This window comes from Aquarana catesbeiana, linkage group LG02, assembly GCF_042186555.1.
Source record: "Aquarana catesbeiana isolate 2022-GZ linkage group LG02, ASM4218655v1, whole genome shotgun sequence".
NCBI lineage: Eukaryota > Metazoa > Chordata > Amphibia > Anura > Ranidae > Aquarana > Aquarana catesbeiana.
The window spans coordinates 47,731,775-47,750,046 of NC_133325.1; the positions used below are offsets into that span (position 1 = coordinate 47,731,775).

An 18,272-nucleotide genomic window follows, 5' to 3' on the forward strand; every position below is an offset into this window, starting at 1 on the left:
GTGACATGACATTTATACACCTATCAGTGCTATAAAAATTCAATGATTATTGTATAAATGACACTGGCAGGGAAGGGGTTAACACTAGGGGGCGATCAAGGGTTTAAGTGTTCCCTAGGGAGGTGTTTTTAACTGTGGGGGGAGGGGACTGACTGGGAGTACAGAGAGATCGCTGTTCCTAATCACTAGGAACAGACGATCTCCCTACTCCCCTGTCAGAACGGGAATCCGCCTGTTTACATTGACAGATCCCCATTCTGCCTCTCTGTGGAGCGATCACCGGTGGCCAGCGGACATCGCGACCACTGGCCATGCGCATCAGCTCCCCCCCCGCTGTGCAGCGTGTGCACCGCCCCTGCTATAACTGTTTAAAGGGCTGACGTACACCTACAGCGATTTGCGGGAACAAAGCCAACCTGCCGCAGTATAATGACCTCGGCTGGTCAGCAAGTAGTTAATTTAGGCCTCATGCACACTGAAGCTGATAAACTCACGTTCCTGGGAGTTTGGGCGTTTTTTTTAACAGTCCTTAAACTCCCCTCTATGTTATCCTATGTGTCCATGCACACATGGAGGTTTTTTGATGTTTATCAGCAGAGGAGTTTATGGGCTGTTGTCAGAACGCCCTAAAAATCACCAAAAAAAAACACCTAACACTGAAAAACGCTGAAAAATGCGCATTTATCAGCGTTAGCGTTTTTGACATTGCAGAGCCGAAAGTGTGTGAATTGACAAAAATTCCCAAAAAAGCTGACGCTATCAAAAAGCCCAAAAACGTTCATAAACGCTATTAACCGCTTCAGCCCTGGAAGATTTTACCCCCTTCCTGACCAGAGCACTTTTTGCATTTCAGCACTGCGTCGATTTAACTGACAATTGCGCGGTCTTGCGACGTTGCACCCAAACTAAATTGACGTCCTTTTTTTCCCCATGAATAGAGCTTTCTTTTGGTGGTATTTGAACACCTCTGCAGTTTTTATTTTTTGCGCTATAAACAAGAAAACAGCGAATTTTGAAAAAAACTCATTTTTTTTACTTTTTGCTATAATAAATATCCCCCAAAAATATATTAAAAAAACTATTTTTTTCCTCAGTTTAGACCGATATGTATTCTTCTACATATTTTTGGTAAAAAAAAAATCGCAATAAACGTATATTGATTGGTTTGCGCAAAAGTTATAGCGTCTAAAAATAGGGCATAGTTTTATGGCATTTTTAATTTACATTTTTTTTTTTACTAGTAATGGAGGCGAATTGCGATTTTTATCGGGACTGCGACATTATGACGGACACATCGGACAATTCTGACACATTTTTGGGACCATTGGCATTTATACAGCAATCAGTGCTATAAAAATGCATTGATTACTGTAAAAATTTCACTGGCAGGGAAGGGGTTAAAACTAGGGGGCGATCAAGGGGTTAAATGTGTTCCCTAGTGTGTGTTCTAACTGAAGGGGGGATGGGACTGTGTAGGGGAGATGACAGATTGCTGTTCATACTTTGTATGAACAGACGATCAGTCTCTTCTCCCCTCAGAGAACCGGAAACTGTGTTTACAAACACAGATCCCGGTTCTCCGTGTGTCAGAAGCGATCGTGGGAGCCCGGCGATGATCGTGACCACGCCGGGCACTCGCATCGGCTCCAGGGGCGAGCAGCGGGTGCGCGGGCACCCCTAGTGGCCACAGGGCGAAGCGACGTAACATAACGTCGTTTTGCCCAGCCATGCCATTCTGCCACAGTACAACTGCGGCGGCTGGTCGGCAAGTGGTTAAAAAAACGCTGATAAACGCGCGTTTTTACAGCAGCGTTTTTCTGCCAGCAGTCCAGAAAGACATTTCAGAACGTCCTGTGTGCATAGAGCTTGATGCCCTGTACACACGACCGGTTTTGCCATCGGAATAAACTCTGAAGGTTTTTCCGACGGAATTCCGCTCAAGCTGTGTTGCATACACACGGTCACCCCAAATTCCGACCGTCCAGAACGCGGTGACGTACAGCACGTACGACGAGACTAGAAAACGGAAGTTCAATAGCCAGTAGCCAATAGCTTCCGTCTCGTACTTGCTTCAGAGTATGCGTCGTTTTTGGTACGTCGGAACGATCGGTTTTCCCGATAGGAATTGGTTCCGTCGGAAATATTTAGAACATGTTCTATTTCTAGGTCCATCAGAATTTTCAAACAAGTCAAACAAAATAAGTCAGATGAGGTATACACACGATCGGAATATACGATGAAAACCTTCGGTCGGACTTTTTTTGTCGGACATTCCGCTCGTGTGTACGCGGCATCAGGATTAAAAAAAAACACAAAAATCCATAAACATACACGCACACTAACTCACAGAAAGGCACAATTATTATAAATACAGTAGTATATACGGTATGTACTGTATATACAGTAGTATGTGTACTTGAGTCTCAGAGACATAATGAGCTAGCATGTGATTCAAGCTCTAAATTACAGATCTCTTTATAAAGAAAAAGGAAAAAAAAATGCTTCTGACATTAAAGTTGATTTTTGGCAAACCTGGAAAAATCTTTTTCTTAGTGGTATTGACGGGGAAAACACAGCAAAGGCATCCGAGCGCTATTTCAGTATCTGGGTGTTCCAAAAATAAAAATAAAATAAAAATAAGCCCGGGAAAGGCAGCATAAACATGTACTATCGCTACACATCAAAAAAACAGTGTGCCCCCGGGGAGATTAATTTTTTACATAATTCTGTGTAAGGGGATTAGAGCTATTTGGGGCACATTAAATCCAAGTCAAACATATAATATTTTATGGAGATCCATTCAAACACAAAACATCGCTATGGTAAACCTCTTTATGCCCACCCGCTAAAGCTGATTAACGAGTTAAAAACAGCAAGCACTTTGTCTAATCAAATAAGCTGTTCCTCGCCAAACCAAATATGCCTCATGCCGAGTTCTATGCGCTCCATCTGGGCGTACGGGAGCTTTAAAGTTACCCCGTTGCAGTCTATAGGACCCTTTCGTGGTCACAGGTGCATAGCTCTCAACTGTCCCTGATTTCGAGGGACTGTCCCTGATGTTGGAGCAATGTCCCTCTGTCCCTCATTCCTCCTCATTTGTCCCTCATTTTGGTCTGATCTATATAGATGTATATAAAATGCACTTTTTATCTATCAAAAAGTGTTTTACAGTGCTAAACCTTTCTTCCAATTTCTAAATTGTTGTATTTATAAATTTCAAAAGCCAGTAGAAGTAGTAGTGGTAAAAAAAGAAAAAAAAAAAAAGAAGCACTTGTGGGCAGTGCCATCTCAAGAGCATTATAGGCCCCCAGGCAATACAGTGCACTGGGGCCCTGTCTACACAATCACGCACCCCAGGACTTATGGAAGGCATAGCTCCCAACTGTCCCTAATTTCGAGGGACTGTCCCTGATTTGGAGCAATGTCCCTTTGTCCCTCATTCCTCCTCATTTTTCCCTCATTTTGGTCTGATCTATATAGATGTATACACTTTTTATCTATCAAAAAGTGTTTCCCAGTGCTAAACTTTTCATCTGATTTCTAAATTGCTGCATTTGTAATTTCCAAAAGCCAATATAAAGGAATAGTAGTGGTAAAAAAGCACTTGTGGGTTTAACCAATCTTGTTTTTTTTTCGTACAATTCTCCTTTAAGGGGGTGTGACAAGGGGTGTGTCCTATGCCTACATACTTTTGCAGATAGATGTCCCTCATTCCCATCTCAAAAAGTTGGGAGGTATGGGAAGGTAATAAAACACAGTATCCCAAGACCGGTAGAAGGTAAAAAAAAGTACCCCCTGGGACATGCAGAAGGTAAAGGAGCTGGCAAAGGTAATAAAAAAAAACAGCACCCTAGGACCTGTGAAATATATACAGTGGGAACGGAAAGTATTCAGAGTTTCATATTGTTTCCTCATTAATGTACACACAGCACCCCATATTGACAGAAAAACACAGAATTGTTGACATTTTTGCAGATTTATTAAAAAAGAAAAACTGAAATATCACATGGTCCTAAGTATTCAGACCCTTTGCTCAGTATTTAGTAGAAGCCCCTTTTGATCTAATACAGCCATGAGTCTTTTTGGGAAAGATGCAACAAATTTTTCACACCTGGATTTGGGGATCCTCTGCCATTCCTCCTTGCAGATCCTCTCCAGTTCTGTCAGGTTGGATGGTAAACGTTGGTGGACAGCCATTTTTAAGTCTCTCCAGAGATACTCAATTGGGTTTAAGTCAGGGCTCTGACTGGGCCATTCAAGAACAGTCACAGAGTTGTTGTGAAGCCACTCCTTCATTATTTTAGCTGTGTGCTTAGGGTCATTGTCTTGTTGGAAGGTAAACCTTCGGCCCAGTCTGAGGTCCTGAGCACTCTGGAGAAGATTTTCGTCCAGGATATCCCTGTACTTGGCCGCATTCATCTTTCCCTCAAGTGCAACCAGTCGTCCTGTCCCTGCAGCTGAAAAACACCCCCACAGCATGATGCTGCCACCACCATGCTTCACTGTTGGGACTGTATTGGACAGGTGATGAGCAGTGCCTGGTTTTCTCCACACATACCGCTTAGAATTAAGGCCAAAAAGTTCTATCTTGGTCTCATCAGACCAGAGAATCTTATTTCTCACCATCTTGGAGTCCTTCAGGTGTTTTTTAGCAAACTCCATGCGGGCTTTCATGTGTCTTGCACTGAAGAGAGGCTTCCGTCGGGCCACTCTGCCATAAAGCCCCGACTGGTGGAGGGCTGCAGTGATGGTTGGCTTTCTACAACTTTCTCCCATCTCCCGACTGCATCTCTGGAGCTCAGCCACAGTGATCTTTGGGTTCTTCTTTACCTCTCTCACCAAGGCTCTTCTCCCCTGATAGCTCAGTTTGGCCAGACGGCCAGCTCTAGGAAAGGTTCTGGTCGTCCCAAACGTCTTCCATTTAAGTATTATGGAGGCCACTGTGCTCTTAGGAACCTTAAGGGCAGCAGAAATTTTTTTAAAACCTTGGCAAGATCTGTGCCTTGCCACAATTCTGTCTCTGAGCTCTTCAGGCAGTTCCTTTGACCTCATGATTCTCATTTGCTCTGACATGCACTGTGAGCTGTAAGGTCTTATATAGACAGGTGTGTGGCTTTCCTAATCAAGTCCAATCAGTATAATCAAACAAAGCTGGACTCAAATGAAGGTGTAGAACCATCTCAAGGATGATCAGAAGAAATGGACAACACCTGAGTTAAATATATGAGTGCCACAGCAAAGGGTCTGAATACTTAGGACCATGTAATATTTCAGTTTTTCTTTTTTAATAAATCTGCAAAAATGTCAACAATTCTGTGTTTTTCTGTCAATATGGGGTACTGTGTGTGCATTAATGAGGGAAAAAAACTGAACTTAAATGATTTTAGCGAATGGCTGCAATAAAACAGAGTGAAAAATTTAAGGGGGTCTGAATACTTTCCGTCCCCACTGTATATAAAAAAAAAAGAAAAAACAGTGCCCCAGGACCAGAATAACCATACAAATGATAATCTGAGCACAATCTACTTTAGACCTACTAACAACTATAGGTCTAAAGCTATAGATCTAGATAGGGCATGTTTGATACAGATTGATTGGTTTGTTTACGTGGGCCCTCATGATTACATAGTTTTGATTAATCTAAAACTGTATAAAAACAGTACAGTCGAATTGCAAAAATGTATGGAGCATCCTATCAAAGTAATAAACCAATAGTGGGGATTGGGATGGAGAAGGAGGCTGCTGTGACCAGGAAGTTGTTTGCAGGAGAAAAGCGCACTAATATTCAGGGATCCTGGAGGATGGATTACTGGACAGAAGTACAGAAATGTCAAGTATCAGGGTTTTTTTTTTTTGTAATTTACCCACTCTTGCCACTGCCACACTATTTGCCCAATAAAACAACTCCTTTATTTCTTGATTTACCTACCGTTTCCTGTGGCAGAGGCAGGCAAAATATCCGACCGTGGCGCGGCGGCGATGGGAGTTGTAGCACACGGTAGGCTGGCTGCGCTGCTCTCCTCAGAGTGACTGACTCCACCACCCGGGAGCAGGAAGCTTGAGCACGCAGCCGCCGCCGCGGACTACAACTCCCATAAGCAACAGCTGCGGCCGTCTCACGTGACGTCACCTGACAGACTGACAGTCAGTCAATAGCGAGTCGTGATTCAGCGTGCGGAAACTCGGACAGCCGCGGCAGCGGCCGGGGCTTTAAGGCCTGGAGTCATCCATAAAAATATAGTTTTATATTTACAATTTCATACAATTTACATTTACAAACATTTATCATTTTATTTTCATTTTATATTTATTTAGATTTTTAGCTACTGAAAGATCAAATTCTTTTTTTTTTTTTTTAACTTCATTTATAGCTGACTGCTGGTTGTAATAGGGCTTTTGCTTAAAAAAAAAAATCTATTATCTATTACTATAAATGAAGTTTAAAAAGCAAATTTGACCTTTCAGTAGCCTAAAAGCTATATAAATATAAAATTTAAATAAGTCTGTTTACATGTGAACACGGCTGATCACACGGTAAAGGGCCGCTGTGATTGGCCCTTTACCCCCGATCTGGTTAAGTCCCTTATAAAAGGAATTCCTTATACTCTTATAAATGCGGGGATGTGGTGCTGCCAATTACCCATCGGCTCACCCTATCCATTATTTATTATGACGCATATTTTGCAATAGGCAACTACAGAATTTACAAACCGCAGGATTTTCCACATCCCGCACGCTTTGTAGACCTTGGCCTGACGGTACAGGCTCGCAGTTACCGGCAGTAACATAAATACGATAATGAAAATAAAATAGAGAGGTTTCTGCCGTTGGAGCATCTGCTGCCGTGCCCGGTACAGCCCTGACGTGCGGGTAAATGCCATGGCCGGCTCGGAGGTGCATCTGTTTCCCTGGCACAGGTGCCATCCTCGGATTTTTGCTACCAGCGCATTATAAAGATAAAACATTCAGGGACTGTCCTCAATACGCAAAGCAGCAAGAAAAGTCCAGATAAGCAGTACATGCAGGTGTATGGATATATATATATATAAAACCGAAATACTCCCTGTTCTGTTTTCTGTATTTTCACATGCACAGCTAGTTTAAAGGACAACTAGAAATCAAACTGATATACAGCTAAAAGAAATCTAAAGGACCCTTTCCAAAATTGCGAAGTATACATACACCTTTGTCATACACCAGCTAATACAGCGATTGGCTACACAGCATAAGAACAGCGCTTTACTTTTCAGAGATTGCTGTTCTGCTGTGTCACTGCCCCGCCTACTGCTTGCTTTCATGTTTTTTTCGGCTGCTACTGAGGACTGGTTACTTCCAACCTGATCTCTCTTTTCCATGCAAGCCCACCAACGCCCCCCCTCCCCCAACCCAGCATACAGAGGGCTTTCACACTGGTGCGGTGCGCTGGCAGGACCGTAAAAAAAGTCCTGCTAGCAGCATCTTTGGAGCGGTGTGTATAACGCTCCTCCACCGCTCCTCAATGGGCAGCGCGGCTATACCGCCGGCATAGCGCTGCTGCAGCAGTGCTTTGCGGGTGGTTTTAACCCTTTTTCGCCCGCTAGCGGGGTGCTCTTAACCCCTACGAGCAGCCAGAAAAAGGGTTAAAACCACCCGCAAAGCGCTGCTGCAGCCGAATACCCCTGCAAATACGATGGTAAAGCGCCGCTAAAAATAGCAGCGCTTTACCGCCGACGCCGCCCCCGCCCCAGTGTGAAAGGGGCCTAAAACTAAGGTGTACAGAAGAATGCCATTTTATTCCCTGGATTCTTTTATTATATAGGAAGTCTATAGGAAGTAACACAGAGGAAGCTGCCAGGTACCAAAACTGAGTGAACCTTGGGTGAAAGTTGCGTGAAAACATTTATAAATTTAGTGATAAAAAAATGACAGTACCTAAATGATTTATGAATTATTTAAAAACAAAAAGTCAATAGAAGAGCATAACTTTCACCAATGCAACCTCCATTTAGGCCTGCGTTGTCCAGCTTTTATTTGTATAATCTTACCTCTCCTGCAGGGAATGCTTTCACCTGACACGGGTGCGCTTTTGGTAGAGTTGGGCTTTGTGTTGAATCACAGTGAAAAATGAGAAGCTCGTCACAGAGCTCATTTATAAATGCACCCCTATGTGTTACCGCAACTTAAACTATAAGGCCTCATGCACACGGGATGTTAAAATAATGTTATGAAAACGCCAGTAGCTTTGCAGTGATTTTTTTTTAAATTTTTTCAGCTTTTTTCAACGTTTTTGCAATAGCGTTTTTTAGCGTTTATTAGCGGGTTTTTTTTTTCAAATTTTTTTTTTCTTCAATGGAACAAAAACGTTAAAAAACGTTGGTGAGCGACGTTTTTAAGCGTTTTTGAGCGTTTATCAGCGTTAGAGCGTTTTTACAGCTGAAAAACATCTCTCAGAACCCACTGGTCCTGTTTTTTTTTTCCAGATTAAAAACGCCTATGCCATTTGCAGCTCAAAAACGCCTAGGTGGGCATGAAGCCATAGACTAACATAGACAGGCGTTTTTAAGCTGCAAAAAACGCTCAAAAAAGCGGCTGTAAAAACGTCCGTGTGCATGAGGCCTAAGAAACATTTCTTATTAGTGGTTTTATCTTCAGAAGTCCTCAATGCTCTAGTGGTACATAGACCCCCCCACAGTCTCCATTGGCTTCAACGGCAGGCTGACAGATACCAATGAAGTGAATGATAAAACGAGGACAGCACAGCGAGGATTTTCCAAAAATTTGGCAGAGTCTTAGTGGCACCAGGCAGGCCGCACAGTAGGGATCTCCAGACAGAGGTGTCAAAGGGAAATAAGAACTATATGGAAAATATTCAGGGAAAGGAGGGAGATAAAAAAAAGACCACACTAAAAGTCCACTGATCTTTTCATAGTATAATGTGTGCAAAAGATATCATGGAATGTGCTTTAAATAATAGAAGTATAACCTGAACCCCACCTTTATATTAGCTTCCTAGAAGGAAGAGATGGAAGATCCCTGCTGCCGCACATCCATGGAGTCCTATGATGGTATGAGAGAGACAACCTCAGCCTGGGCTCCCACCAGGCCACGTCACCAACGCGTTTCACTCCGCCCCCCCAGAGCTTAGTCATATTAGCTTCCTGTGAGCACCTGCACAGCATGAATCCATAGGAACCAATCATTAAGTAGCTTACAAGCAGTGGCGGCTGGTGGTAATTTGTTTCGGGGGTCGGCAAACAGTAACAAAACTCGTCCTCCACCCCCCCCCCGTCAATTGGGTCTAGAGCACTTACGTCACCTATGGTGGGTAGCGCTTCTCCAAGGTTTCACCGGCAGCTTTCTTTGTTCAGCGACGGCTTTCCCTTCCCCTGCTCTCCGCGGGCATTGCAGCAGCTTCCATTTCCTTCCTCCTTCTCGGCGGCCAGTTGGGACTCTTCTCTTTTTTGGCCAATCCGAAAACGGGTCTCAGACCTGCTTCTAAATGGTCGGATTGAGGATCAGTGTTTCAATAGCGAATATTCATTCGCTGTTGTAACACCTGGGTGGGCTCATGGCACAATGCTCTGCGCCACGAGCTCACCCTATTCTGAAGCCTATTAGAGCCTATGGCTCTAATCAGGTGCTGTAATTCATGTGCCCCGCGTCCTGGAAGGGGCCCGGACGCATGAATAGGGGGTGGCCGTGGATAGATTCATTCATAGCATGAGCTTCCCTGTTTCCCCGAAAATAAGACCTAGTGTGATTGTCGATGATGGCTGCAATATAAGCCCTACCCCCAAAATAGGCCCTAGTTAAAGTCCTTATAGGTCTTATTTTCAGGGTAGGGCTTATTTTTGGGGAAACAGCGCAGGGTAGGGCTTATATTGCAGCCATCATTGACAATCACGCTAGGTCTTATTTTAGGGGAAACAGGGTATAAAATAAACTTTTTATTATTATTTATTATTATTATTTTGGTAACGTTCCATTCGTTTAGATGCGTCATTTGCTATTTCAGATAATTTGGAACTTCAGGTAAATTCGTATCCGTTACGTTTACCAACAGCCAAATTTGAAAGGAAATTCTAATACCTATAATTTAATAGTCAGTTATTATTAGTTAGTTAGTTATTATTTCGGATTTTCGAATTTTTGGATCTTTGAATTTTCAGATTTCCGAATTTTCGTTCGGATCTTCTCATTTTCGAATTTCGGATTTTCAAATTTCTGAATTTTCGAATTTCTGAATTTTGGGAGGAGCTGGGCAAAGCTCAGGCCTCAGGGTTTACATACACTTTAACACATAAAAAAAAACTATCAAACAAACTTTATAAAGCAGCTGGACATTTCCTTCGGCTTCTCCACAAAGGTTGGGAATATCTGTGCAGTAGTGTACAGGAACCATAGAAGGTACCTACCTATCAATGCTTGGAATAAGTGGCTTTTGAACATAGAGATGACCTTCTCAATGGCCAGGCGTAGCTGCCTCTCACTTGGGTCATGTAACTTGCTGCAGTAATCCTCTAGTAGTGACAACGCTCGCTCAGTATCTGTACGAAAAGGAGCACAGGGGACACAATTATAACAATTCATTAGCAGTAACCATTGTAGCTGAAGCTATACAAGCAAAAGCTTTATGCTCCTGTAATAAAATACAGACACAACATGCTGTCTTGTAGCACCTGTTAAAAAAAAAAAAAAGATGAATAAATGTTGATATTCCACAATATGATCAAAGGGAAAAAAAATACAGTTCTGCTAATCATCATCACTAGGAAACACAGAACCAAATGAAGCTTTGTAATATATTTATAGAGGGGATTGTTCTGCGGTTGATTATAAAGGGAAGCCTTGACTGTTGGAGGAATAAAACCCATATAAACCTTGGAGCGTCTCTAATCCTTTGCTGTGCTTTTCACTGCTGTCGTTGAATGCATTGATTGCTCTGATTCATATCGGAGATTACTAACTGTACCTATCCATGTATTTACCATCTAATGCAATCTTTCTCAACCTTTTCACTCCAACAGAACCTAAAAAAATATTTTTCAGGTCTTCGAGAACACAAACTAAATCCAATTTATTAGAGGTCAATGGGGAAAATGACCTTCTCATTTGTGGTCAGAAGAAAGAATGCCACCCTTATACTGGTGGTCAGAGGGTCATCCTTACAGAAGGCTATAAAGATCACTGGTGTCATTCTGCTGGTTTTGGCAAGTGGTTCCAAGAACTATGCAGGAACCATCAGATGGGAGGTCCATCAGCCATAGCTGAAGGAACCCCTAGCAACCCCTATCTGTTATTAATTACCCAAATAAATTCTAAAGATTATAATAATCGTTCAAAGCAGACAAACTGCTAAATACCCATGCGTTTCCTTCCTTTTCTTAGATCTATTTTCCTCTATAAAAGAGTAGCAGTCCTTCACACCTATTCTGCTTCGCAGCTGTGAGAACATGGACTATCTATTTAAATTGAACCATAAAGATATCCGGTGCCTGATCTAAGGAGAGCATGTTTAGCTTGCGGCATTATTCTAGAACATAGCAACATAGTGGGCATTTGAAGGACATCCATGCAGAACTGCTGTACCAAATGACAAGTACACCAGATATGGAAGAAGGTTCCCAACTGGTCACAGCCACAGAAGCACAGGGGCGAGTAACCAGGCACATAATGGGTGATTTTAACAGGCACCATATACCAGCATGTAGGGACCTTGCAATTGGTCTCTATTGCCAGAACATTGAATGAGCATGATACTTGTGGTGGCCCATATGTGAGTCCATTTGCCATCCTCGAGGTCTGAGCCTAGATGAGAAGCCCAGTGTTGAGTATAGGAGAGAAGGTGTTTTGCATCAAGGGGCCGGAACATGCTTTTTCTTCCTCTCATTCTTGTGTCCAGGAGTTTGAGGTGTTTTCTTTTTTGTAGTCTCTATTGTTGGTGCCATTTCAAGTGATTTTGAGGAAGAACTTGACTGGCCTGCATAGAGTCCTGACCTCAACCTGACAAAACATCTTTGGGATGAATTAGAGCGGAAGCTGTAAGCCAGGCCTTCTGGTCCAACATCAGTGCCTGACCTCACAAATGAGCTTCTGGAAGAATGGTCAAACATTCCCATAGATACACCCCTAAACTTTGTGGACGGCCTTCCCAGAAGAGTTGAAGCTGTTATAGCTGCAAAGGGTGGGCCAACTCAATATTGAACCCTACGGACTAGGACTGGGATGATATACTTTTGACAATATTTGTGTACTTCAAGTTCTCCAAAAAGGCTAATAAAATTGTGCCCAATGTGTTATGTGCAAGGAAGAGTTTTTAATGTTGGATAGAGTGGAGAGGTATTAGAACACCTGTCAGTCATTGGTGACACTGGTCAATTCTGGTGACACCAGTGAGACATGGCCTTTAGAAAACATGGAACTGGGCTTAAAAATGAACCAGTGCTTTGCCCATGCAATTATAATAACTCCAGGAAGGTTTTTTTTCATACAGGTGTCAGATAATAAAGGCTAGTCATATAAAGAGCAGTATGTACAGCAGGTATTTATAAAGCATTTGCTATAAGCATAACGCCATCAAACACATGTAAAGTAGTCCTGTATAATTAACCCTATTTAGCAACCTTTTTTTCCCTATAAATGTCGTTTCCATATAACTTATTTATGTGGTCACATGACCCCCAATACCTTGCTAGGACTTCTGCCTACTCACTGTCTTTGGCCAACAACACCAGAATGCAGTGGCAGAATGATGCCACTGAATAGATGAATGGGAAGACACAGATCAGGGGGCCAACGACGCTTCAAATCCTGCAGTAGTAGCATAGTGTTGTTGGCCCCCCAATAGGAAATAAGGAGATAACAGCAGCACTGGTAGGATCAGCAGGTTAATACTTGTGTATTATGGGATGAATGATGGGACTAATAATAATATCTTAATAATAATATACATTATATTACCAAAGTTTTGGGACGCCTGACAGGCAGGTGTCCCAATACTTCTGGTATTATAGTGTATGTATCCTATAATGAAAGCATAGTCTTTATTTTAGTGAATTTTGCCTGAAGTTCAACTTTAATGGGAGTGCTGACTCTTTTAAAACTTTTTTTAAGGTTAGATTTTACACAGTCTAAATTTAATCACATAATTGCTTCTTTTACCTATCGGTTGAATTGATCATTTTTTTCCCCTTGACTGTGGTCAGCCAATTGAAAAAAAAATAGGAATAGCTAATAGTTTACTTAAAGTGACAGGTAGCACTTAAAGGAACACTGTCAATCCAAAAAATGTCTTAAAAAAATTGCCTGCAAAATAAGTTATATGATGCTTACCTCTCTCCAGAATGTGGTACCTCAGATCTTTTCTGCCTTCAAGACCTAAGGCCACCAAAGTATCTTCTTCATTTGATGTTCAGCTGTGTTGGATGGCTGGCTCTCTGTTGCACATTGTGGTACCATCTGCAGCCTCTACATTATTAAAACACACAATAGTAATGCAGTGACAGGTGGGTGTAGAATATAGTTCAGTGGCCGTAGCTCTTGAAGTAGGCCTACAACAACAAAATGTCAAAAGAAGGGTAGCCAGGTGGTAAAGGTGGAGGAGGGTGGCCAGGTGTTAAGGGTAGAGGAGGGTGGCTAGGTGATGAGGGTAGAGAAGGGGTGCCAAGCAGTGATGGTAGAAGGGGATAGGCAGGTGGTAAGATAGAGGAGGGTGGCCAGGTTGTGAGGGCAGAGGAGGGTAGCCAGGTGGTAATGGTAGAGGAGGGTAACCAGATGGTTAAGGTAGATGAGAGTGGCTAGGTAGTATGGGTAGAGGGGGTGGCCAGGTGATGAGTTTATGGAAGGGGTGTCAGATAGTGAGGGTAGAGGAGGGTAGCCAAGTTGTAAGGACAGAAGAGGGTAGAGAGGGGTGGCCAGGTAGTGGGAGTAGTGGAGCGTGGCCAGTTGATGAAGGTAGAGAAGGGGTGCCAGATAGTGAGATAGAGTGTTAAAGGTAGAGGAGTGTAGCCAGGTGGTGGAGGTAGAGGAGGGTAGCCAGGTGGTGAAGGTAGAGGATGGTGGACAAGTGGTAAGGTAGAGGATGGTGGACAGGTGGTGAAGGTAGAGGATGGTGGACAGGTGGTGAAGGTAGAAGAGATATACAGGTGGTGAAGAATGAGGAAGGGAGCAAGGTGGTGAAGGTAAGATGAGCATAGCCAGGTGGTGAAGGTAGAAGACATATTCCAGGTGGTGAAGAAAGAAAAAGGGAGCCAGTTGGTAAAGTCAAGATGAGCAAAGCCATGTGCTGAGGGTGAGGGTAGATGAGTCTTTCTTGAGGATCATCCAGGTCTCGCTGTATAAATACCGGACTTCATTAAAGTGGATGTGCACTCAAGTACGTGTGGTCTGCTAGGAAAATAAATACAGATAGAACAGAAGGGATAACATATTGACCTTTCCTGGAGAAAATGCCTCTTGAGGTTCCTTCATGTGATCCCTTATTATGGTGAGGATCTAAGTTTAGTTTGACTGATCTCCTTTCAGAAGCCCTTCAAATATAAGCGCAGCACTGAAGGACCTTTGGACAGCATTTTCTCCAGGGAAGGTAAATATATCAGATATTCCAAAATGTTATTCATCTATCCCAACAAGTCTGTTATCAGGTCTCTTGTAAACATTTGAACAGAAGCCTTCTGTAGATGGGTGTTTGTGGAGCATTTCTGAAGGAGCTGGAGATCAGTTTCAGAATTTTAAACTAGATTGTTAGGAGAAATTTATTGTCTGCAATCATTTTGTTTCAGTGGACACTGTCAGATCTCAGTGCAGGAACTACAAGGATTCAGCCCAGGACAGTTTTGCATAAGGCCCATTTGTAAGGAGATTTAGACTACGGGGAAGATCGCTTTAAAGTGCACATGTCTTGAGAGAAACAGGTAGGCTGTTATTGCTGACTTTTCAATATGAAAATGCTAGTTGCCTGGCTGCCACGCTGACTGCCTTTCATCAGTTCTTTAAAATCAGTGGTTCTCAACCTCAGTCCTCAAGTACCCCCAACGGGCCATGTTATCAGGTTTTTCTTTACTTTGCACAGCTGCTTTAAATCAATATCAATGACATGGTATTGATAAGAGCTATTTATTCTAAGGGAAGTTCCCAAAACATGGCCCGTTGGAGGTACTTGAAGACTGAGGTTGAGAACCACTGCTTTAAATCACTGCCTTGGAACATGTATGCGGAAAAGGAGGTCTGACCAGTGGTGGCCCATCCATTAGGGGCGCCCGGCGCTGCCCCCTCTGTCCACGGCCGCCACCCACTATTCATGCGTCTGGCCCCTTTCAGGATGCTGGCGCATGAATTACAGTGGCAGGGGGTGGTTTTTTAGGGCACCTAATTAGAGCCAGAGGCTCTAATAGGCTTCAAAATAGGGTGGGCTTGGGTTGCAGAGAATTGCGCTACTAGCCCACCCAGGTGTTACAACAGCGAATGAACATTCGCTAATGAAACACTGATCCTTAATCCGGCCAATCAGAAGCGGGTCTAAGACCCGTTTTCCGATTGGCCGAAAAGAAAAGAGTCCCGATTGGCGGCCGAGGAGGAGGGAGGAAACGAAAACCGCCGCTGCTGTTATGCTCAAGGAGAGCAGGGGAAGGGGAAGCTGCCACCGAGCAGGGGAAGCCGCCAGTGAAGCCCAGGTGAAGCACTGTCCACCATAGATGGGGTAAGTGCTCCAGACCCAACCGACCAGAGGGGGGGGGGGGGGCAGTGTGCTGCAACTGTTTGCCACACCCCCCCCCCTCCAAAAAAAATGATCACTGGCCGCCACTGGGTCTGACTGAACTCCAACTTTTGTGATTTTCATCTTTGTTACAGGTCAGGCTTGCAGAAAGTTTGGAAGCTAAAAGTTCAGCATAACAGCCAGGAGACTAGCATTTTTAAATGAACAGTCAGCAATGGCAGATTTGTCATGTTTCTTTCATGACAGGTTTACCTTAATTCATTCTTCCCACTAACCTTAGCCCATAAAGCCCAATTGAGCTTTACGTTTAAATCGGTTAAATTCATTTTAGCTTTATCAAAACAAAAGGTGATCAATGCTTTATGCCGCGTACACACGGTCGGACTTTTCGGCTACAAAAGTCCGACAGCCCGTCCGACAGACTTTCGACGGACTTTTGGCGGACTTGCGGCAGACTTTCTAACGAACGGACTTGCCTACATACGATCGCACAAAAGTCCGACGGATTCGTACGTGATGACGTACACCGGACTAAAATAAGGAAGTTGATAGCCAGTAGCCAATAGCTGCCCTAGCGTTGGTTTTTGTCCGTCGGACTAGCATACAGACGAGCGGATTTCTGGGTCCGGCGGAGTTACGACGTAAAGATTTGAAGCATGTTTCAAATCTAAAGTCCGTCAGATTTGCGGCTGGAAAAGTCCGCTGAAAGTCCGGGGAAGCCCACACACGATCGGATTGTCAGCCGGCTTTGGTCCATCGGCGTCCGTCGGACTTTTGTAGACGAAAAGTCCGACCGCGTGTATGCGGCATTACAGTTTTTTTTTTTTAAACAGCTACAGTCTGAGTAGAAAAGCTGTTCTCCTGCCAGCAGCTGCAGAGAAGAACCCTTGCTTTCTATTGGGAAGCAGTGGTCTCATTGCATAGGTCCCGAGTCAGACTTAAAGCTCTGCAATCAGCAAAGCTCATGCTCCCAAGTCCCCGCTGATTGACTCGAGGAGGCATGATAAGCCTTTGCACTCTACAGAATGCTGGCAGGGGACAGACTTTTTTTACTCAGACTGTGGCTGCTTTAATAAGAAAATTAATTGTAAGGCATTAAACACTTTTTTGCACCTGAAATGTATATAGCTAATTTAAACTGAAAATTCAATTCGGTATTAAGCTAACACTAATGTAACCCCCAGCTCACCCTAAAACTGGACTTTATTGATGTTGATGTCCTGGAACAGCTAAGTGAAAAAGTCTCTTTACATAAGTGCTGATTTACAACTGGCTTACCTATGACACCTGAACCCCTTAGCAATGGTGAATAGGTTCTTTCTCCTCACCCACCCCTGGTGCCAAAGAGGCCAACCAGTTCTATATTAGAATTTATGCTTTTGCTTACTCTAAAGCCAAGTACACACGATCAGATTTTCCGACGGGAAATGTGTGATGACAGGCTGTTGGCGGAAAATCCGACCGTGTGTATGCTCCAATTGTTGTCGGTTTTTCCGCAGACAAATGTTGGATTGCATGTTTTAAAATTTTCCGCGGACAAATGTCTGTTGTCGGATTTTCCGAGTGTGTGTACACAAGTCCGTCGGACAAAAGTCCAAAGTACAAACACGCATGCTCGGAAGCAAGGACACGCCAGAAGCGGTCGGTCTTGTAAACTAGCGTTCGTAACGGAGAATTAACATTCGTGACGCAGCAAATTATGAGATCTCGAAATGCAGCGCACAATTCTCTTCTTCTTTAATAGGATAATAATGAAGCTGCTTTGCTGGTGATACTGATGGAGTTATTGCAAACAAGTTTTCAAAGGCTTTTTTTGATATCAAGAATAATATTATTGTGCTTTTTTTTTTTTTTTTTTTTTTTTTATTTGGGCAAGTTACCACAACACCATTATCCCGTAGTTTTTATTTTTAAGATCAAAGATACAACTATATTGGTGTCCCTTGTCAATTTTACATTGTATTTTTTAAAATGTAACTGCCGACTCCCAAACTGTCATTTGAAGTAAAACACATAGCCAAGTATTATTCTCCACAATTTTTTATTGTGCATTAAAAAAAGAAAACAAATAAAATTAGACATGATATCTGCCAATAGAACTTAACCACAAAGTACATTCTATGCATCCAAAAATATAGAAAATATACCAAATCAAATCATTATTATTCAACCAAAAAAATAATGTCAAAGCAATAACTCCAAGGCCAATAATAAATAACGCGTTATCTCCTCCGATTCCACAACATGGCTGGTTGACGAATGGCCGTTCAGAAACAAACTGAAAAGCATGAAATGAAAAGCGCAAACTGAAAATTACGAAATGAAAAGCGCAAACTCAAAAGCGCTACATGAAAAGCGCGAAAAGAAAAGAGCGAATCAACACTCACCAAACTTCTACTAACATGAAATTAGCAGAAGGAGCCCAAAGGGTGGCACGAAAGAGCTGATAAACCGCGTAGTACGTCACTACATTCGTGATTGTTGGCCAACAATTATGTGCCGTGTGTATGCAAGACAAGTTTGGGCCAACGCCCTTCGGAAAAAATTCCACGGTTTTGTTGGCCAACAATCCGATCGT

The 18,272-nt window shown here is 43.0% G+C and overlaps 1 protein-coding gene across 2 annotated transcripts in view; it reads right to left on the reverse strand.

Annotated features, from left to right (window-relative positions):
• The window catches only part of DLG2 (discs large MAGUK scaffold protein 2), a 2,047,541-nt gene that overhangs the window by 2,012,011 nt on the left and 17,258 nt on the right, over positions 1 to 18,272 (reverse strand). For both annotated transcript variants that reach the window (XM_073612834.1, XM_073612835.1), the window contains exon 2: positions 10,395 to 10,526. In XM_073612834.1, coding sequence (XP_073468935.1) covers positions 10,395 to 10,526 — 132 coding nt within the window. The remainder of the gene's footprint in view (positions 1 to 10,394; positions 10,527 to 18,272) is intronic.